The sequence below is a fragment of the Amyelois transitella genome, chromosome 14, assembly GCF_032362555.1.
Source record: "Amyelois transitella isolate CPQ chromosome 14, ilAmyTran1.1, whole genome shotgun sequence".
Lineage (NCBI taxonomy): Eukaryota > Metazoa > Arthropoda > Insecta > Lepidoptera > Pyralidae > Amyelois > Amyelois transitella.
The window spans coordinates 1,223,496-1,238,871 of NC_083517.1; the positions used below are offsets into that span (position 1 = coordinate 1,223,496).

Here is a 15,376-nt window from a genome sequence, read left to right on the forward strand (position 1 = left end):
CAGCTGTGACCCTTTTCCTTTGTAAAGTGGCACGATAACAGCCTTACACCAATCTTTTGGTACTCGGCCGCTTCTCCAACACAAATTGAAAAGGCAGTACAACTGACTAGCCACTACGCCTTTTCCTGCTTTAAGCATCTCGACCGACACTCTATCACACCCAGCAGCCTTTCCCGCTTTCATACTCCCAAGTGCCTCCACAATTTCGAACATTTCAATTTCGCCTTCCATCTCATTCTCTTTTTCTTCGCTATAGCAGAAATCTTTTTTATTTCCTTCCTTTTTTTCAAATAAACTTTCAAAATAGTCCTTCCATATCTTTAGTACACATTCTTCTCCTTTCACAACGCTACCATCCTGGCATCTGATCCTAGTCAGCTCTCTGGTTATAGTATTTCCTCGGGCTGACCTTACGGATTTCCAGAATACTTTCAGATTTGACTGAAAGTCTTCTGATAGCCTTTTATCAAAATCCTCTTTATACTCTTCTTTCTTTCTAATCACAGCTTTCTTAACCAAATCTTTCATTTTCTTATATTCCTTACGTGCTTCATTCACATCTTCATCTATAACCTCTTGCATTCTTAAGTTAGCTTTTGCTGCTAACAAATCCAGCCATGCTTTCTTCTTTAATCGCACAAGTTCTTGCACATCTTTACTCATCCACGCATTTTTGTGATTTTTTCCTTTCCTTCTTCTACTTACACCACACACTTCAACAGCTACTTTCACAATTCTTTCTTTAAATTCCTTCCATCCATCTTCAATATCGCTCATTTCCTCTAAATCTTCAAATTCATCCTTCAGTCTATTAATATACTTCTTACCTACATCCATAGGTATCTTGCAAATTTTCTACTTTTACTCTTTCCAAAGCGCTGGTTTGCTCCCTTACCCCTTACTCCCTTTAATTAAATACTGTAACAAATTATGTGACCATACATTGAGTTTGCTACGAAAACCGAAGAACACTCGTAGAATTAATTGCACTTTTAATAATAGAAATGTACAGTCAACAACATAATTACACGTTCAGGGCCGAAAATTTAAAAAATAATTTTTCGATAAAATGGAGATAAAATTGGTTACATTTTATCTCCAAGTCTTTGGTCACTATCCGTGAAACGGCAAACAGGTGATGATTGTATGAAATTTTTAAAAATTATATGTACGTTTTGGCAACATTTTAAAATTAGATTTTAATAATTTTGTTTTTGACTGTACCTTTAAGTGGACTGTGTGGGATTGTGACGTGTATCAATTATCTGTTGTAATTTTCATTATACGTAGTTATTATTGTAAATTTTTAAGACGAGATGGTGTTTTTTTTTTGTAGTTGCAGGTTATGGTTCTAAAAAATACATCATAGTTTGTTACAGTCGTTAAGGTGTCCACCTTACCATGGAGACTTCACAATCATTAAGATAATTTCTTCCATATTGTATTATATATATTAATTACATACATTGTATTCATATGTCGATCATTGGCCATGTGATTCCCGGCAGCAATATAAAAAAGAATAGGACCATCTCCATCTTTCTCCCATGGATATCGTAAAAGGCGACTAAGATATATGCTTATAAACTTGGGATTCTTCTTATAGGTGATGGGCTAACAACCTGTCACTATTTTAATCTCAATTCCATCATTAAGCCTTACAGCTGAACGTGGCCTGTCAGTCTTCCAACTGCTGGCTCTGTGCACCCCGCAAGGGTTATAGACGTGATTATATGAATTGTATTCGTATGTATCCACGCCGGGGCACTAGTAACAGTATCGAAGATGGCATTATAGGATCCTTTTCAAGAAATTTCAATTTATGGGGACAGAATCAGATACAACACCGCTTAATGATATTGAAACTATTAAAAAGACATCTTCCATTCCTTATAAACTTTTATTTAAATTTTAATTTAACGTAACAATCAATTTATGTTATTATATACTTTTTATAAAAGTAAAATAAACTTAAATCAGTACTTTCTGTACTTGCCAAAGACTTTTTTTGTATGTGATACATTTACTTTTGTACTTAGCTGTAAATTGTCTTTCTAAATAAAGTTTTTATAATATAAATTTGTTTTATGATACAATTAAACTTATCCCAAATGATTGCTTTACTAAAATTAAGTAGGTAATAAAGTAAATATTTCAGTATAGCAGACGCTGCGCCGAAGATTTTGTTTGTTTGTTTGAACGCGCTAATCTCGGATACTACTGGTTCGAATTGGAAAATTATTTTTGTGTTGAATAGATCATTTATTGAGGAAGGCTTAAGGCTATATAACATCACGCTGCAACTATTAGGAGCGACGAAATAATGGAAAATGTTAAAACATAAAACGGGGTAAATTATTCATCCTTGAGGGCTTCAATGATGCCCAAAATAACTATTCCACGCGGACGAAGTCGCGGGCACGGCTAGTTCAAAAATAAGGCGAATGGTCATCATGTCAAGAGTACCCGAAACCGCCGAGCTTGCACAAAGAGAGTTATAAATATGACAGTGTGATGCGCTTTTTATTTATACAGCCTATTTTATCAAAGCCACGGAGGATTCCAGTACGTTTGCTGGCTTGGAATCGTCCGCGACTTTGTTCCTCTTAACGATAACGTCTTCTCCATGAATTCGCATGTGGACTTTGAGATTGTGGTTCCCCGTGAAACCTCTGCTGCAAATCTTGCATACATACGGTTTTTCACCTGAAAATAACATTCAATTATTGAATATCTAATGTCGTTGTGTAATGGTGGACTGTATAATCAGATGAAATAAAATCAATTATTATTATGAAATTCGTAAGCAGATTAATAGAAAATAAAAAATATACTGAAAAAGGTTTTAACAAAAAATTGTTTACAAAAAATGAAATTTTCTGGCAATACGATAAGGATCAAGCCGTGTGGTTCCCGGCACTAAAGAAAAGGACCACTTCATCAATTTCCCATGGATGTCGTAAAAGGCGACTAGAGGATATGCTTATATACTTGACATTCTTTTACACGATGTGCTAGCAAACTGTCACTATTTGAATCTCAATACTATCATTAAACATATAACAGCCGATGTTGGCCTATCAATCTTTAAAGACGAAACGAAGCGATATACCTACTTGGACATACATACATACATCACGTCACGTCTATATCCCTTGCGGGGTAGACAGAGCCTGTAGGGGTAGCAGTCTTGAAAATACTGAATGGCCACGTTCAGCTATTTGGCTTAACGATAGAATTGAGATTCAACTAGTGACAGGTTGCTAGCCCATCGCCTAAAAAAGAATCCCAAGTTTTTAAGCCTATATTATAATAAATATTGAAATGAACACATTGAACCTACCTGTGTGCACACGCCTATGTTTCAACAGAACAGTGTAAGAATAGAATCTCGCACCGCAGTACTCGCATCTCTGTTTTTTAACACCATCATGTCTATCAATGTGAACACTGAGCGCGTTGCGGCTGCGATATGCGGCTGCGCACCTCCCACACTTGTACCGCGGCTCGGCGTCGTGACGAACACCTATTATTTTATGTACCTATGTATGTGTGTGATTATAAGAATGAACGAAATGAACGAATCGAACCCACCTGTGTGCACACGTCTATGTTTCAACAGAACAGTGTAAGAATAGAATCTCGCACCGCAGTACTCGCATCTCTGTTTCTTAACACCGTCATGTGTACCTATGTATGTGTGTGATTATAAGAATGAACGAATTGAACCCACCTGTGTGCACACGCCTATGTTTCAACAGAACAGTGTAAGAATAGAATCTCGCACCGCAGTACTCGCATCTCTGTTTCTTAACACCGTCGTGTCTATCAATGTGCACTCTGAGCGCGTTGCGGCTGCGATATGCGGCTGCGCATCGCCCACACTTGTACCGCGGCTCGGCGTCGTGACGAACACCTATTATTTTATGTACCTATGTATGTGTGTGATTATAAGAATGAACGAAACGAACGAATTGAACCCACCTGTGTGCACACGCCTATGTTTCAACAGAACAGTGTAAGAATAGAATCTCGCACCGCAGAACTCGCATCTCTGTTTCTTAACACCGTCGTGTCTATCAATGTGCACTCTGAGCGCGTTGCGGCTGCGATATGCGGCTGCGCACCTCCCACACTTGTATCGCGGCTCGGCGTCGTGACTGTGAGAGTGGCGCGTGAGTGACTTCTTGTTGTTGAACACCTGAAAAAATTGAAAAAATCTTTATTTCCGAGCCGTCGTTGAACACCTATTATTTATTTATTTATTTGTTTATATTTATCTATAACTTAATCTCTTTAATTAATTATCTCTAACTTAATCTCTTAAATTCTCTTAATCCCTCTTTAACTCTTTATTGCACATAAAAATAAATATAACAAAAATAGAACAGTCATTGGATATACTTAGAAGAATACGTACAATGGCGGACTTATCCCAATCGTGATTTCTTCCAGCCAACCAAAATAAAATGGAAAATCCATAATCAAAGAGGCAGCGCAGATTAAAAGCATTGAGGATGCGTTACAACAATCAATTAATTACAAACTAATTAATAATAAACAAACATACATAAATTTTTATTTTGGTTGACTGGAAGAAATCCCGATTGGGATAAGTCCGCCATTGTACATATTCTTCTATATCCAATGACTGTTTTATTTTTGATATATTTATTTTTATGTGCAATAAATAGTTTACAAACAAACATAAATATAAATAAACTTAAATGTTAGATGCATCATAATACAGTCTTTTGATTAGTGTTTTAAAAGAACTAAGGTTACGGGCAGATCTCGTATCTAAATTTTATTTATATTTATCACTACATAGTATAAAACAAAGTCGCTATTTTAGTCTGTTTGTCTGTATGCTTAAATCTTTAAAATTACGCAACGGATTTTGATGCGGTTTTTTGTAACAGGTAGAGTGATTCAAGAGGAAGGTTTTTATGTATAATTTTTCCGAATTTTGCACCCGTGCGAAGCCGGGGCGGGTCGCTAGTTATATTTATATTATACTAGAGGCCGCCCGCGACTTCGTCCGCATGGAAACCCTATCAATCCCGCGGGAACTCTGGGATAAAAAGTAGCCTATGTGTTATTCTGGGTCTTCAGCTACCTACATACCAAATTTCATGGTAATCGGTTCAGTAGTTTTTGCGTGAAAGAGTAACAAACATCCATACAAACTTTCGCCTTTATAATAGTAGTAGGATTTATTTATATTTACCTTCCCGCACAAGGGACAAACACCGCCGTTGGATTTGCAAACGTGCTCTTCGTATTTAGTTTTGTCTATGAATATTTTGCTGCACATTTTGCACGTGAACTTGACCGGTTGGTGTTTTCTCAATTTGTGGTGCTGAAATTTTGGGTTACATTTTTTACAAACATACATACATACTTACAATATAACTAAGAGTCTGGATAAGGACATAGGGTACTTTTCATTCCGATATTAACTACATTACCTGTGTTTTTTTGTGAAAAACATGTATTCTTGTGTACATACATACATACATAGAATCACATCTATATTCCATGCGGGGTAGACAGAGCCAACAGTCTTGAAAAACTGATAGGCTGCGTACAGCTGTTTGACTTTGATAGAATTGAGATTCAAATAGTGACAGGCTAGCCCATCGCCTAAATGAAGAATCCCAATTTTATAAGCCTATCGCTTAGTCACCTTTTACGACATCCATGGGAAAGAGATGGAGTGATCATATTATTTTTTCCTATTGGTACCGGGGACCACAAGGCACGTCACATAACTCAAATCTAATTATATCTACTACCGCTTCCAAAGCGCATGTGTAGAAGAAGCGGCGGAACAAACTGCGCTGCAGCATTTTACAATAATTAAGAGTCTGGAGAAATAGCGTATGTTTCATCCAGGTGAAAGCTAAAATGGAGTAAGTCAAACAGCTGAACGTGGCCTATCAGTATTTTCAGAACCGTGGGCTCGGTCTACCCCGCAACGGATATAGACGTGATTATATGTATGTACGTATGAATGATGAGACGTCAATAAATGATTCCTTGTATCCAATTTAGAAAATAAATCAATTATATTCTATTAATTCACCTTCAAACCTTGTCGCAGTTTTGAGGAGAAATCGCATTCATCGCACATATATCGTTTCCCTTGTCCGTGCGACGCTAGATGAGAACGCAGATTACTTTTATTTATGAATCTGTAAAAGATAACCTTCGATAAACATACATACATAATAATCACCCTTGCGGGATAGACAGAGCCAGCAATCTCGTAAAGACTGATAGGCCACGTTCAGCTATTTGGCTTTAAAATAGAATTGAGATTCAAATAGTGACAGGTTGCTAGCCCATCGACTAAAAGAGGAATCCCAAGTTTATAAGCCTATCCCTTAGTCGCCTTTTACGACATCCGTGGGAAAGAGATGGAGTTGTCCTATTCTTTTTTGTAATGGTGCCGGGTACCACACGGCACTTCGATAAACTTAGTACCTATATACCAGAATCACAGTGGAGAGCAAAATAAAATAATAAAATACCTACATACGGGACAAATTACACAGATTGTGTTAGCCTCGTAGTAAGTTCGAGACTTGTGTTACGAGATACTAACTCAACGATACTATATTTTATAATAATAATAAATACTTATACAAATAAACATACAAGACCCAGGACAATCGGAGAAAGTTCGTTTCTCATCATGCCCTGGTCGGGATTCGAATCCGGGACCCTCCGGTGTCACAGACAAGCGCACTACCGCTGCGTGTGCTTTAGTTATTTGTAAAAAAAAACCGAACTATAGTCTAGGCAGTACCACTCCATGGATGTAGTAAAATGCAACTAAGGGATAGGCCAATAAACTTGTGATTCTTCTTTTAGGCGATTGACTAGTAACATATCACTATTCAAATCTCAATACTATGATTGAGGCATTCCTCACAAACTTTCGCGTTTCTAATACCTATTAGGGGAAAAAGGCGTGACTTTATGTATAATATAGGTATATTCTGTGTGCATTTTATTATGTTTAAATATTTATTTATCTTGCTCTGCGCCAACGCCAATCTCCTATTTGGTTTCCTTCCACCCAAAGGTTGACTGGAAGAGATTGCATTAGCGATAAGTCCGCCTTTGTACCATTTCTATCTGTTTTGTATGTTTTGCTCTTATGGTGCAATAAAGAGTTATCTATCTATCTATGTATGTTTGTTACAATAGGTATTGATAAGAGTGGAGTGGAGTGGGAAGACCTAGACGAACGTATCTTGATCAAATTAAGGACGTCCTGGTAAAGGGTCAGGTCAAGAGTACCCGAAACCGCCGAGCTTGCATGAAGAGAATTATGAATGTGGATGAAGCGAAGGAAGTATGCAGAGATCGTGGCAAGTGGAAATAGTCTCTGCCTACCCCTCCGGGAAAGAGGCATGATTTTATGTATGTATGTATTCCATCATTAAGCCGTACAGTTGAACGTTAGCCACGTTTCAGTCATATCATGACTGTCGGCTCTGTCTACCCCGCAAGAGATACAGACATTTATATATGTATGTATGCACGTGTAACCATACCTCACTATCTCTGCCTACCCCTCCGGGAAAGAGGCGTGATTTTATGTATGTATGTATTGAAACATTTTTGTGCCGTGTGGTTCCCGGCACCAATACAAAAAAGAATAGGACCACTCCATCTTTTTCCCATGGATGTCGTAAAAGGCGACTAAGGGGTAGGCTTATAAACTTGGGATTCTTCTTTTAGGCGATGGGCTAGCAACCTGTCACTATTTGAATCTCAATCCTATCTTAAAGCCAAACAGCTGAACGTGGCCTATCAGTCTTTACAAGACTGTAGGCTCTGTCTAACCCGCAAGGGATGTAGACGTGTTTATATGTATGTATGTATGTATGTATTGATAAGTTTACAAAATGAAATAATCAGAATTTTACCCTTTAGAACAGTGATCACAGAAGTATCTCTTGGGCGCGTGCACAGAATTCAAGTGCTTCGTCAATTTCCTAGGACTGCCGTAGGATCGGAGGCAGTGCTTACATTTCAAATTTTTATCCTAAAAAAATATAGATAGATACATAATCAATTAATAATACCAAGTAATATTATAAATGCCAGAGTGAGTGTTAGTTTGTTTGTTACGTCTTCACGCGTTATCTACTGAACTGATGTTGTTGAAATTTTACGTAAGTATATTATAATTAACGAATTTAGACGATTTATTAGCGTCACATACACTATTTATTTATAACTAGCTGGGCCCGCGACTTCGTCCGCGTGGAATAGTTATTTTGGGCATCATTAAAGCCTTCAAGGATGAATAATTTAACCTTATTTCTTCGCTCCTTATAGTTGCAGCGTGATGTTAAATAGCCTAAAGCCTTCCTCGATAAATGGTCTATTCTACACAAAATGATTTTTTTCAATTTGAACCAGTAGTTCCTGAGATTAGCGCGTTCAAACAAACAAACAAACTCTTCAGCTTTATAATATTAGTATACCTAGATAAAGTAGATACTATAAGATCTACACGCGCTAATTTAGCGCCACCTACAAAAGAATACAGGTTTTTAGTTTTTGCCGAGATCAAACCGTACCCTTTGTTTTTAAATATTAATAGGATCAGTTGACATAATTTATACACAATAACAACACCGTGTGGTTTCCGACACTTCAGAAAAGAGAAAGAAAAACAAGACTGTCGGCTCTGTCTTACCCCGCAAGAGATACAGACGTTTATATATGTATGTATGCACGTGTAACCATACCTCACCATCATAATGCATCCTTCTGTAGTGGAACTCCAAATTGTTCTGCGTTCTGAATCGACGGTCACATAAATGGCAACTTCTTTGGGTCGGAGGCAAATGTAACACTCTGTAACGCAAATAACATACATATAAATAACATAACATATATATACATGTAGTCACGTCTATATCCCTTGCGGGGTAGACAGTGCCAATAGTCTTAAAAACACTGATAGGACACGTTCAGCTTTTTGGCTTGATGATAGAATAGAGACTCAAATAGTGACAGGTTGCTAGCCCGTCGCCTAAAAGAAGAAACCCAAGTTTACAAGCCTATCCCTTAGTCGCCATCCAGGCATCCATGGGAACGAGATGGAGTGAGTCTATTTTTTTATTATTGGTGCAGGTAACCACACGGCACTTTGCATACATACATAAACAATTTAAAAACAAGCGGAAAGGCATACATAAACAATTTGCAAGGGAAAAGAAGCTAACTCAATTCCTGTGCTGACAATAATTAAAAAAGACTAAAACTACCTACTTAAATAAAAAACGTTCACAATTTATTTATTTGAATATTATTCTAAAATATTTGTGGTATGTGTCGTCAAAGGCGACTAAAGGATTGACGTATAAACTTGAACTTCTTCTTTTAATTCAATCAAACAGCTGAACGCGGCCTTTCAGTCTTTTTAAGACTGCTGGCTCTGTCTACCCCGCATGGGATACAGACGTGATTATATGTTATGTTATAAAGCTAAAAACGTACATTCAAACTAGTGCTTGAAGTAGGTATCCGATGGAACTTATCTATACTAATATTATAAAGCTGAAGAGTTTGTTTGTTTGTTTGAACGCGCAATCTCAGAAACTACTGATTCAAATTGAAAAAATCTTTTCGAGTTAAATAGAACATTTATCGAGGAAGGTTTTAGGCCACATAACATCACGATGCAACTATAAGGAGCAAAGAAATAATGGAAAATGTGAAAAAAAAAAACTGGGGAAAATTATTCATCCTTGAGAGCATCAATGATGCGCAAAACAACTATTCCACGCGGACGAAGTCGCGGGTACATCTAGGCATACATAAGAACATTACCTGTGTCCCAATAGCTGCGGCCAACTGTTGCAAAATTCTTGACATATTTCACAAATTGAGATGCCCTCGGTCTTATGGTTCTCCAAATGGTTCAACAGGAGATCTTTGTCATCAAACTTCAGACGGCACAGTCCTGGAATCAACAAACATACATACATACATATAGTCACGTCTATATCCCCCGCGGGGTAGATAGAGCCAACAGTCCCGAAGACACTAACAGGCCAAGAAGAAATAAAGGAGAATGTGAAAAAAAATCGGGGAAAATTATTCATTCATGAGGGCTTCAATGATGCCCAAAATAACTATTCCACGCGGACGAAGTCGCGGGCACAGCAAGTTTACATATAAAGATGCAAAATTTCAAGAAGATTGGTTTAGCAGATGTCGCGTGTAGACAACATAAACAAACAAATATACATTCGCATTTATTAGTAGGGACGTTTAACTTACCACAGTTCAGTATCGGAGATTCTGATGCTACTTCGTTCCGTTTTATGCACCCATTCGCATTTTTAAGTTTTCTTTTAACTGAAAAAGAAGTTTTTAATTAATTTGTTCAGATAGATCTAACTAATACGCTGGTTACGCAACTCAGAGGTTAACTATCTTTACCATATTATTTTGAAATTTCTGTACAATTTCAATATTGGAGTGGGCAAAAGATAGCTGATGGATTTAATTGTACATTAAATTATTTCCAGATATCGAATTTGATTAAAAAAATTAGAATAAAATGTTACTTACCTTTGACTGTTGAACGTGTCTTTACACTGTTTAAAGTCTCCAATTTTATTACTGGATATGTGTTTGATTCCTTAAACAGAGTTTGGTTAATAGAGTCATAGACGTAGAAAAAATGCAGACTTAGTGTGGCTTGAAAAAAAAGTGAAGCATCGTAATGGCGGCATTGTACGCATGTGTGAGTGAAAGTGAGATAATCTATGACGTTATGGCGGCCGACTGTCACACTACATATTAGTAAGAGTGTGTTTATACGTTTATCACACTATAAGTGAGTGTGGTGAGGGTGATATACGTTTCTATACAGTGGGCCGGGCATACTATAGGTGCTTCATTTTGACGTATAGTAACACTCTGTCCGCCTTTGTTCTTCGTCTATGATAAAAATCGGTAGCAACAAATCTATGCAACAAGTCATAAAAACAAAATCAAGCGACGCTATCAGTCAAAAATAGAGGAAATTCTAAATCGCGCAAGCAACGATTTCACGGATTGGAGCATATATAAGGTGGGTGGACCATGGAAGGCCACTCTAACGGAGAAATACTTTTTATTCGTTTGTTTACTGGAAAAATGAAGGAAACAAATTATTAAGTAATGCTTTGTTTTATTGTGCACCATTTAAATCATTCTTTTTTTACCTAACTTTAATCACTTTTTAACAAACTTAAGTTTTATAAAGCTCTTCCAAATGGCGTTGCAAGGAACGCGGCTCCAAATAAGGCCAATATTAGAAATCAGTCGTAAAACTCAAAAATAGAGTTGTAACAATAAATATATCTGCATGTACAAAACTACACAATAAGCTTTATCATTTAAGCGTAACATTATTTGCTCAATATATTTTTATCATTTATAAAAAACTCAACGAACAATATTTGAACACCGTAGTGTAACTAAGAAAATATTAATGGAAATAATTTAAAACAAGATATAATGAATATTATATTGGCAATAAATATCTTATCAACGTGTTTTATAACGAAATTACGAACTTTCTTTTTAATCAAAATTGGCCTTCCAATGGGTCCGTTCTTTGTTAGGCCAATATGTTCCTTTCCATGCCAAACTAACGATTATGACTATGAATTTTTCATATACATAGATATATAACGCCTCTTTCCCAGAGACCACATCTTTCCACTTCGTCTAGGCCTTCCCACATCTAAATATAAATTGAAAGTAATTGTTAATACATACATGTTTTGCAAGTGTTCCTTCTAAGGCCCATGTACCATAGCAAGGCCAACCGTCAAATTTTTTATTGGCCTTTTAAGGAACGGCCGGCCTTCCTAGGAACACTACCAATATTTTAACTTAAATTGAGGGTAACTATGTCATTATTCTTTAATCTCATAGACATATCCTTCTACTATAACTCACAGAATGAAAAAAATGCAATAGTATAAGTAAATTAACCAAAAACCGACGTTTTGCTGTGCGCGCGAATAACAGTTGTAGCGTCGACGACCGAAGTCTACAAAGCATGAGATCGCACAGCCACAATGGCGGCGCAAGCGACTCGCTGCCACGTTTGTGGCTTTGAGTTTGATGGATGTGTGTGTTAAGTATAAGAAATATGTCTTAACATGTCAATAACTACGACTTTTCAACAGTTGGCCTTCAAAGGAGCGTGGCCTTCCATGGTCCACCCACCTTACAACCTCCGACACAACATCGTGTGTCGCGCGGTTCCCCAGGCATCACACCAGCCTGGTGAAAGATCTTCCCTTTTAGTGGCGGTCGAGTCATAATCATCGCGCCCTATACAAGTATCTGTATAAGAGAGGGTGTACAGAAAATCTTTTATTCACTTTTTGATGTCATGTTATGAAAATAAATATTTGAAGCCAACTCAATCTGTGTAATAGATGCTATTTGCGTAATATGGTGAGAGCGATAGAGGTTAAATATAAAATACATTGCCGCACCGGAATTCGAACTCGGAACTATACACAAGTTTTGTACTTAACCACACTGCCATTAGAAAACTTAAATTTTATACGCACTTGTTTTACGTCCATAGAAAATTGGTGGTGTGCAAGCGTATGCGCATATAACTCTGTTATTTTTATATTTTCAAAACACAGTTTACACTTTCCTCCCCTTTTGTGTTCTTTCAAATGATCTTCAAGTGCATCACTATTAGGAATATATTTTTTACATAATCCTGAAATAATGAAATTATACATACATATAATCAGGTGTCTATGTGTATTGACCGAGCCATAAGTCGTGAAAAAACTGAAAGGCCACGTCCAGATTTATGGCTTAATAATAGAATTGAGATTCAAATGGTGAAAAGTAGTTAGCCCATCGCCTACAAAAAGAATCCCATTTCATTAGCATTACCCTAAGTCGCTTTTTACGACATTCATGGGAAATATAAAGCCCCAAGAACCACACGGAATATAGAAAATATAATCAGCAGAATTATTCACGAATATTCAAAAGGCATTAACTTTTCTCTCTCTAACCAAAAGGAAAAAAAGCAGATGAGACGTGGACACATACAAAAAATCACGCCTCCCGGTGGGGTAGATAGAGACTACATCTCTCCAGTTACCACGATCCCGTCATGGGTAGTCTTTACAATGATATACAGACACCTTAGAAACAGAAAGTCGAAGAGAACTCAGACGAAGAAAGCAAGTAAGAGAAAAAATGGCGGACTCGACTTTTTTACTCTTAAAAAAAACAGTGCTTTGAAAAAAGTTATTACTTACCGCACTGCAACATCTGTACATGTTCCTTTTTTACGTCACTCAATTTATATGTAGATTTAAAACATATTTCCTCATTATCTGGTGAAAAAAAAAACAATATAAATAGATTTATTTTCATAATTGGATTACAAGGTATCGCTTTATGACGTCAACATAACTTAAAAGTCTAATTATAGGTGTTTTTTGCATGCAGTACCGTCGTCTGAGTAAATGATAGCAATAGTGTGCAAGAGAGAGGTCATGCTTTACGCCACCATTTTGGATTCGTTACTATAAGTATTAAAACAGGTTATACCTACCTCTCCGCCCTCAGACCCCCTACCGTCGACGCCGACATACTGGCGTACATAAACGAAGAAGTAAGACCATTGCCCAGTTCACCAGTTATCGCCCCGCGGCGTCACCTGATGGATCCGCCACTTAGTCAGGCCCTTATGGCGTTTGAACACTAAGTTCAAACCTACTCAGGTGGCGTCAAAGCCGAGGTTCGTCCCACTATGGGAACCCTTTGAGCAGCCACTGCGCCGGCGCCGGCGCGGGCCCTTCAGGCCCCGTCAATAAAAAGCCCGGTGACATTGCAAAGCCCTTGAGGCAGCAACAATGATAGGTCCAAAAAACTACCTACCTCCAGAGTAAATCGTCTCATACGTCAAAGCGTCATCATGATCGTCGTCAAGTGACTCAATTCTAATACATTCACTCTCAACATTTTCTTCTTTGTCACAAAAATTGTTAAGTTCATTCTGGAAAAAAAATAAAGTACCAAGTAAGTTGCCTCTGCCGTTGATCATTGTGGAGCAACACAACTTTACAAAAAGTTTTTAATGTTGCTACTGTTTTGAAACACTAAAAATAGTTTTATTATGTCACATATGTTTACCAAAATAGAACCAGCATCTTAGTCAAACTGTTTATAGATACATGAAAGGTCGCAAATGGATAAATTTCTAAAATGTACGCAAGATAATACAATTCATTCCTTTTTTAGAACCCTACAAGAGTTTATAAATTTCCTACGAAGTTTACGAACTTGCGGTTTTTGTTATTTTCCAGTGACATATATATATAGCTTTTGCCTGGAGACATAATTTAAGCTTGGTGCATTAGTACATGAGAAACCATTTGAATTTATAGAATTCTCAGTTTCTTAAAAAAGAGATATAACTACTATTACCTGAAAAAATATAGGTGAACTATCTTGATAAGTACACCTTCTTGTTGAATAATAATTTATATGTGAAGACAAAACTAAATGAAATAACATTAATTACTTACTTTTGATATAGGTATATTGACAATAATTTACAATAAATTAACATAGGTATTTGAATATTTAACAAAACTTTATTGAACAAAGGTACATGATTAGGTATAGACTCTCAAACTGATATTTTTAAGTTAATTAGAAAGCCTACCTCCTTGATATTTCGTAATGTTGTCTCAGACACAATTGCCTTTTGCCGGAAGTCCATAAAAACTTTAATCATATTAAAACAATTCTGGCAAATATTTTGTGGCATCTCATCGCCTAAAACAATCTGTAACAAAGATGATTAAAACCTTTAGAAACTAAAAATAATATATAGTTCTGTAGAATATTGAAACATGCTTTGGTCTTTCATGTATACAGTCAACCAAAACGGCAGAGATTTATGACAAATGTTTATACAATTTAAAACCAGGTTTCTCAACAATTGACTGTACATACTTACAAATGATGGCCACAAGAATATTCATCAATTACAGAAAAATATAATGAAAAATATGCACAGGGATATGTATTATAGAAATTTACCTGTAAGTTGGTCAATAAGTTATAACTAGTCACACAGGACTCATCTAGCGCAACCATATCTTGTTCTGCCAGTAGACAGGATCGGCACAGTATTTCCATTTCATTAGTTTAGGTAGAGCTCATAATCCAGACTATTTTTTCGTAGAATCAAAACAGTAAAAATATATTATGTTTACTTTATTAAGATACGGTAAAATAAACAAGAAAGAAATCCTGTCTTTTTTTTTTGTTTTGACAGTTTGACATCGAC

General features: G+C 36.7%; 1 protein-coding gene across 2 annotated transcripts; it reads right to left on the reverse strand.

Moving 5' to 3' along the window:
• Positions 1-1,898: 1,898 nt before the first annotated feature.
• Positions 1,899-15,347, reverse strand: LOC106132848 (zinc finger protein ZFP2). 2 transcript variants are annotated; one of them, XM_060947612.1, is made up of 15 exons: positions 15,127-15,347; positions 14,747-14,869; positions 13,957-14,074; positions 13,332-13,409; positions 12,615-12,775; positions 10,609-10,678; positions 10,315-10,392; positions 9,862-9,994; positions 8,775-8,883; positions 7,944-8,062; positions 6,089-6,197; positions 5,231-5,362; positions 3,985-4,201; positions 3,734-3,916; positions 1,899-2,706 (listed from the first exon to the last, which is right to left on the reverse strand). In XM_060947612.1, exons 1-15 carry the CDS (start codon positions 15,223-15,225, stop codon positions 2,537-2,539), a joined length of 1,899 nt encoding a protein of 632 aa, XP_060803595.1. In that variant the 5' UTR covers positions 15,226-15,347; the 3' UTR covers positions 1,899-2,536. The 2 variants fall into 2 exon arrangements, 1 of the variants encoding a protein (XP_060803595.1); XR_009657133.1 differs by lacking the exon at positions 3,734-3,916 and adding an exon at positions 3,595-3,690 and having other exon boundaries at positions 2,575-2,706; positions 3,933-4,201.
• Between the last annotated feature and the right edge of the window lie 29 nt (positions 15,348-15,376).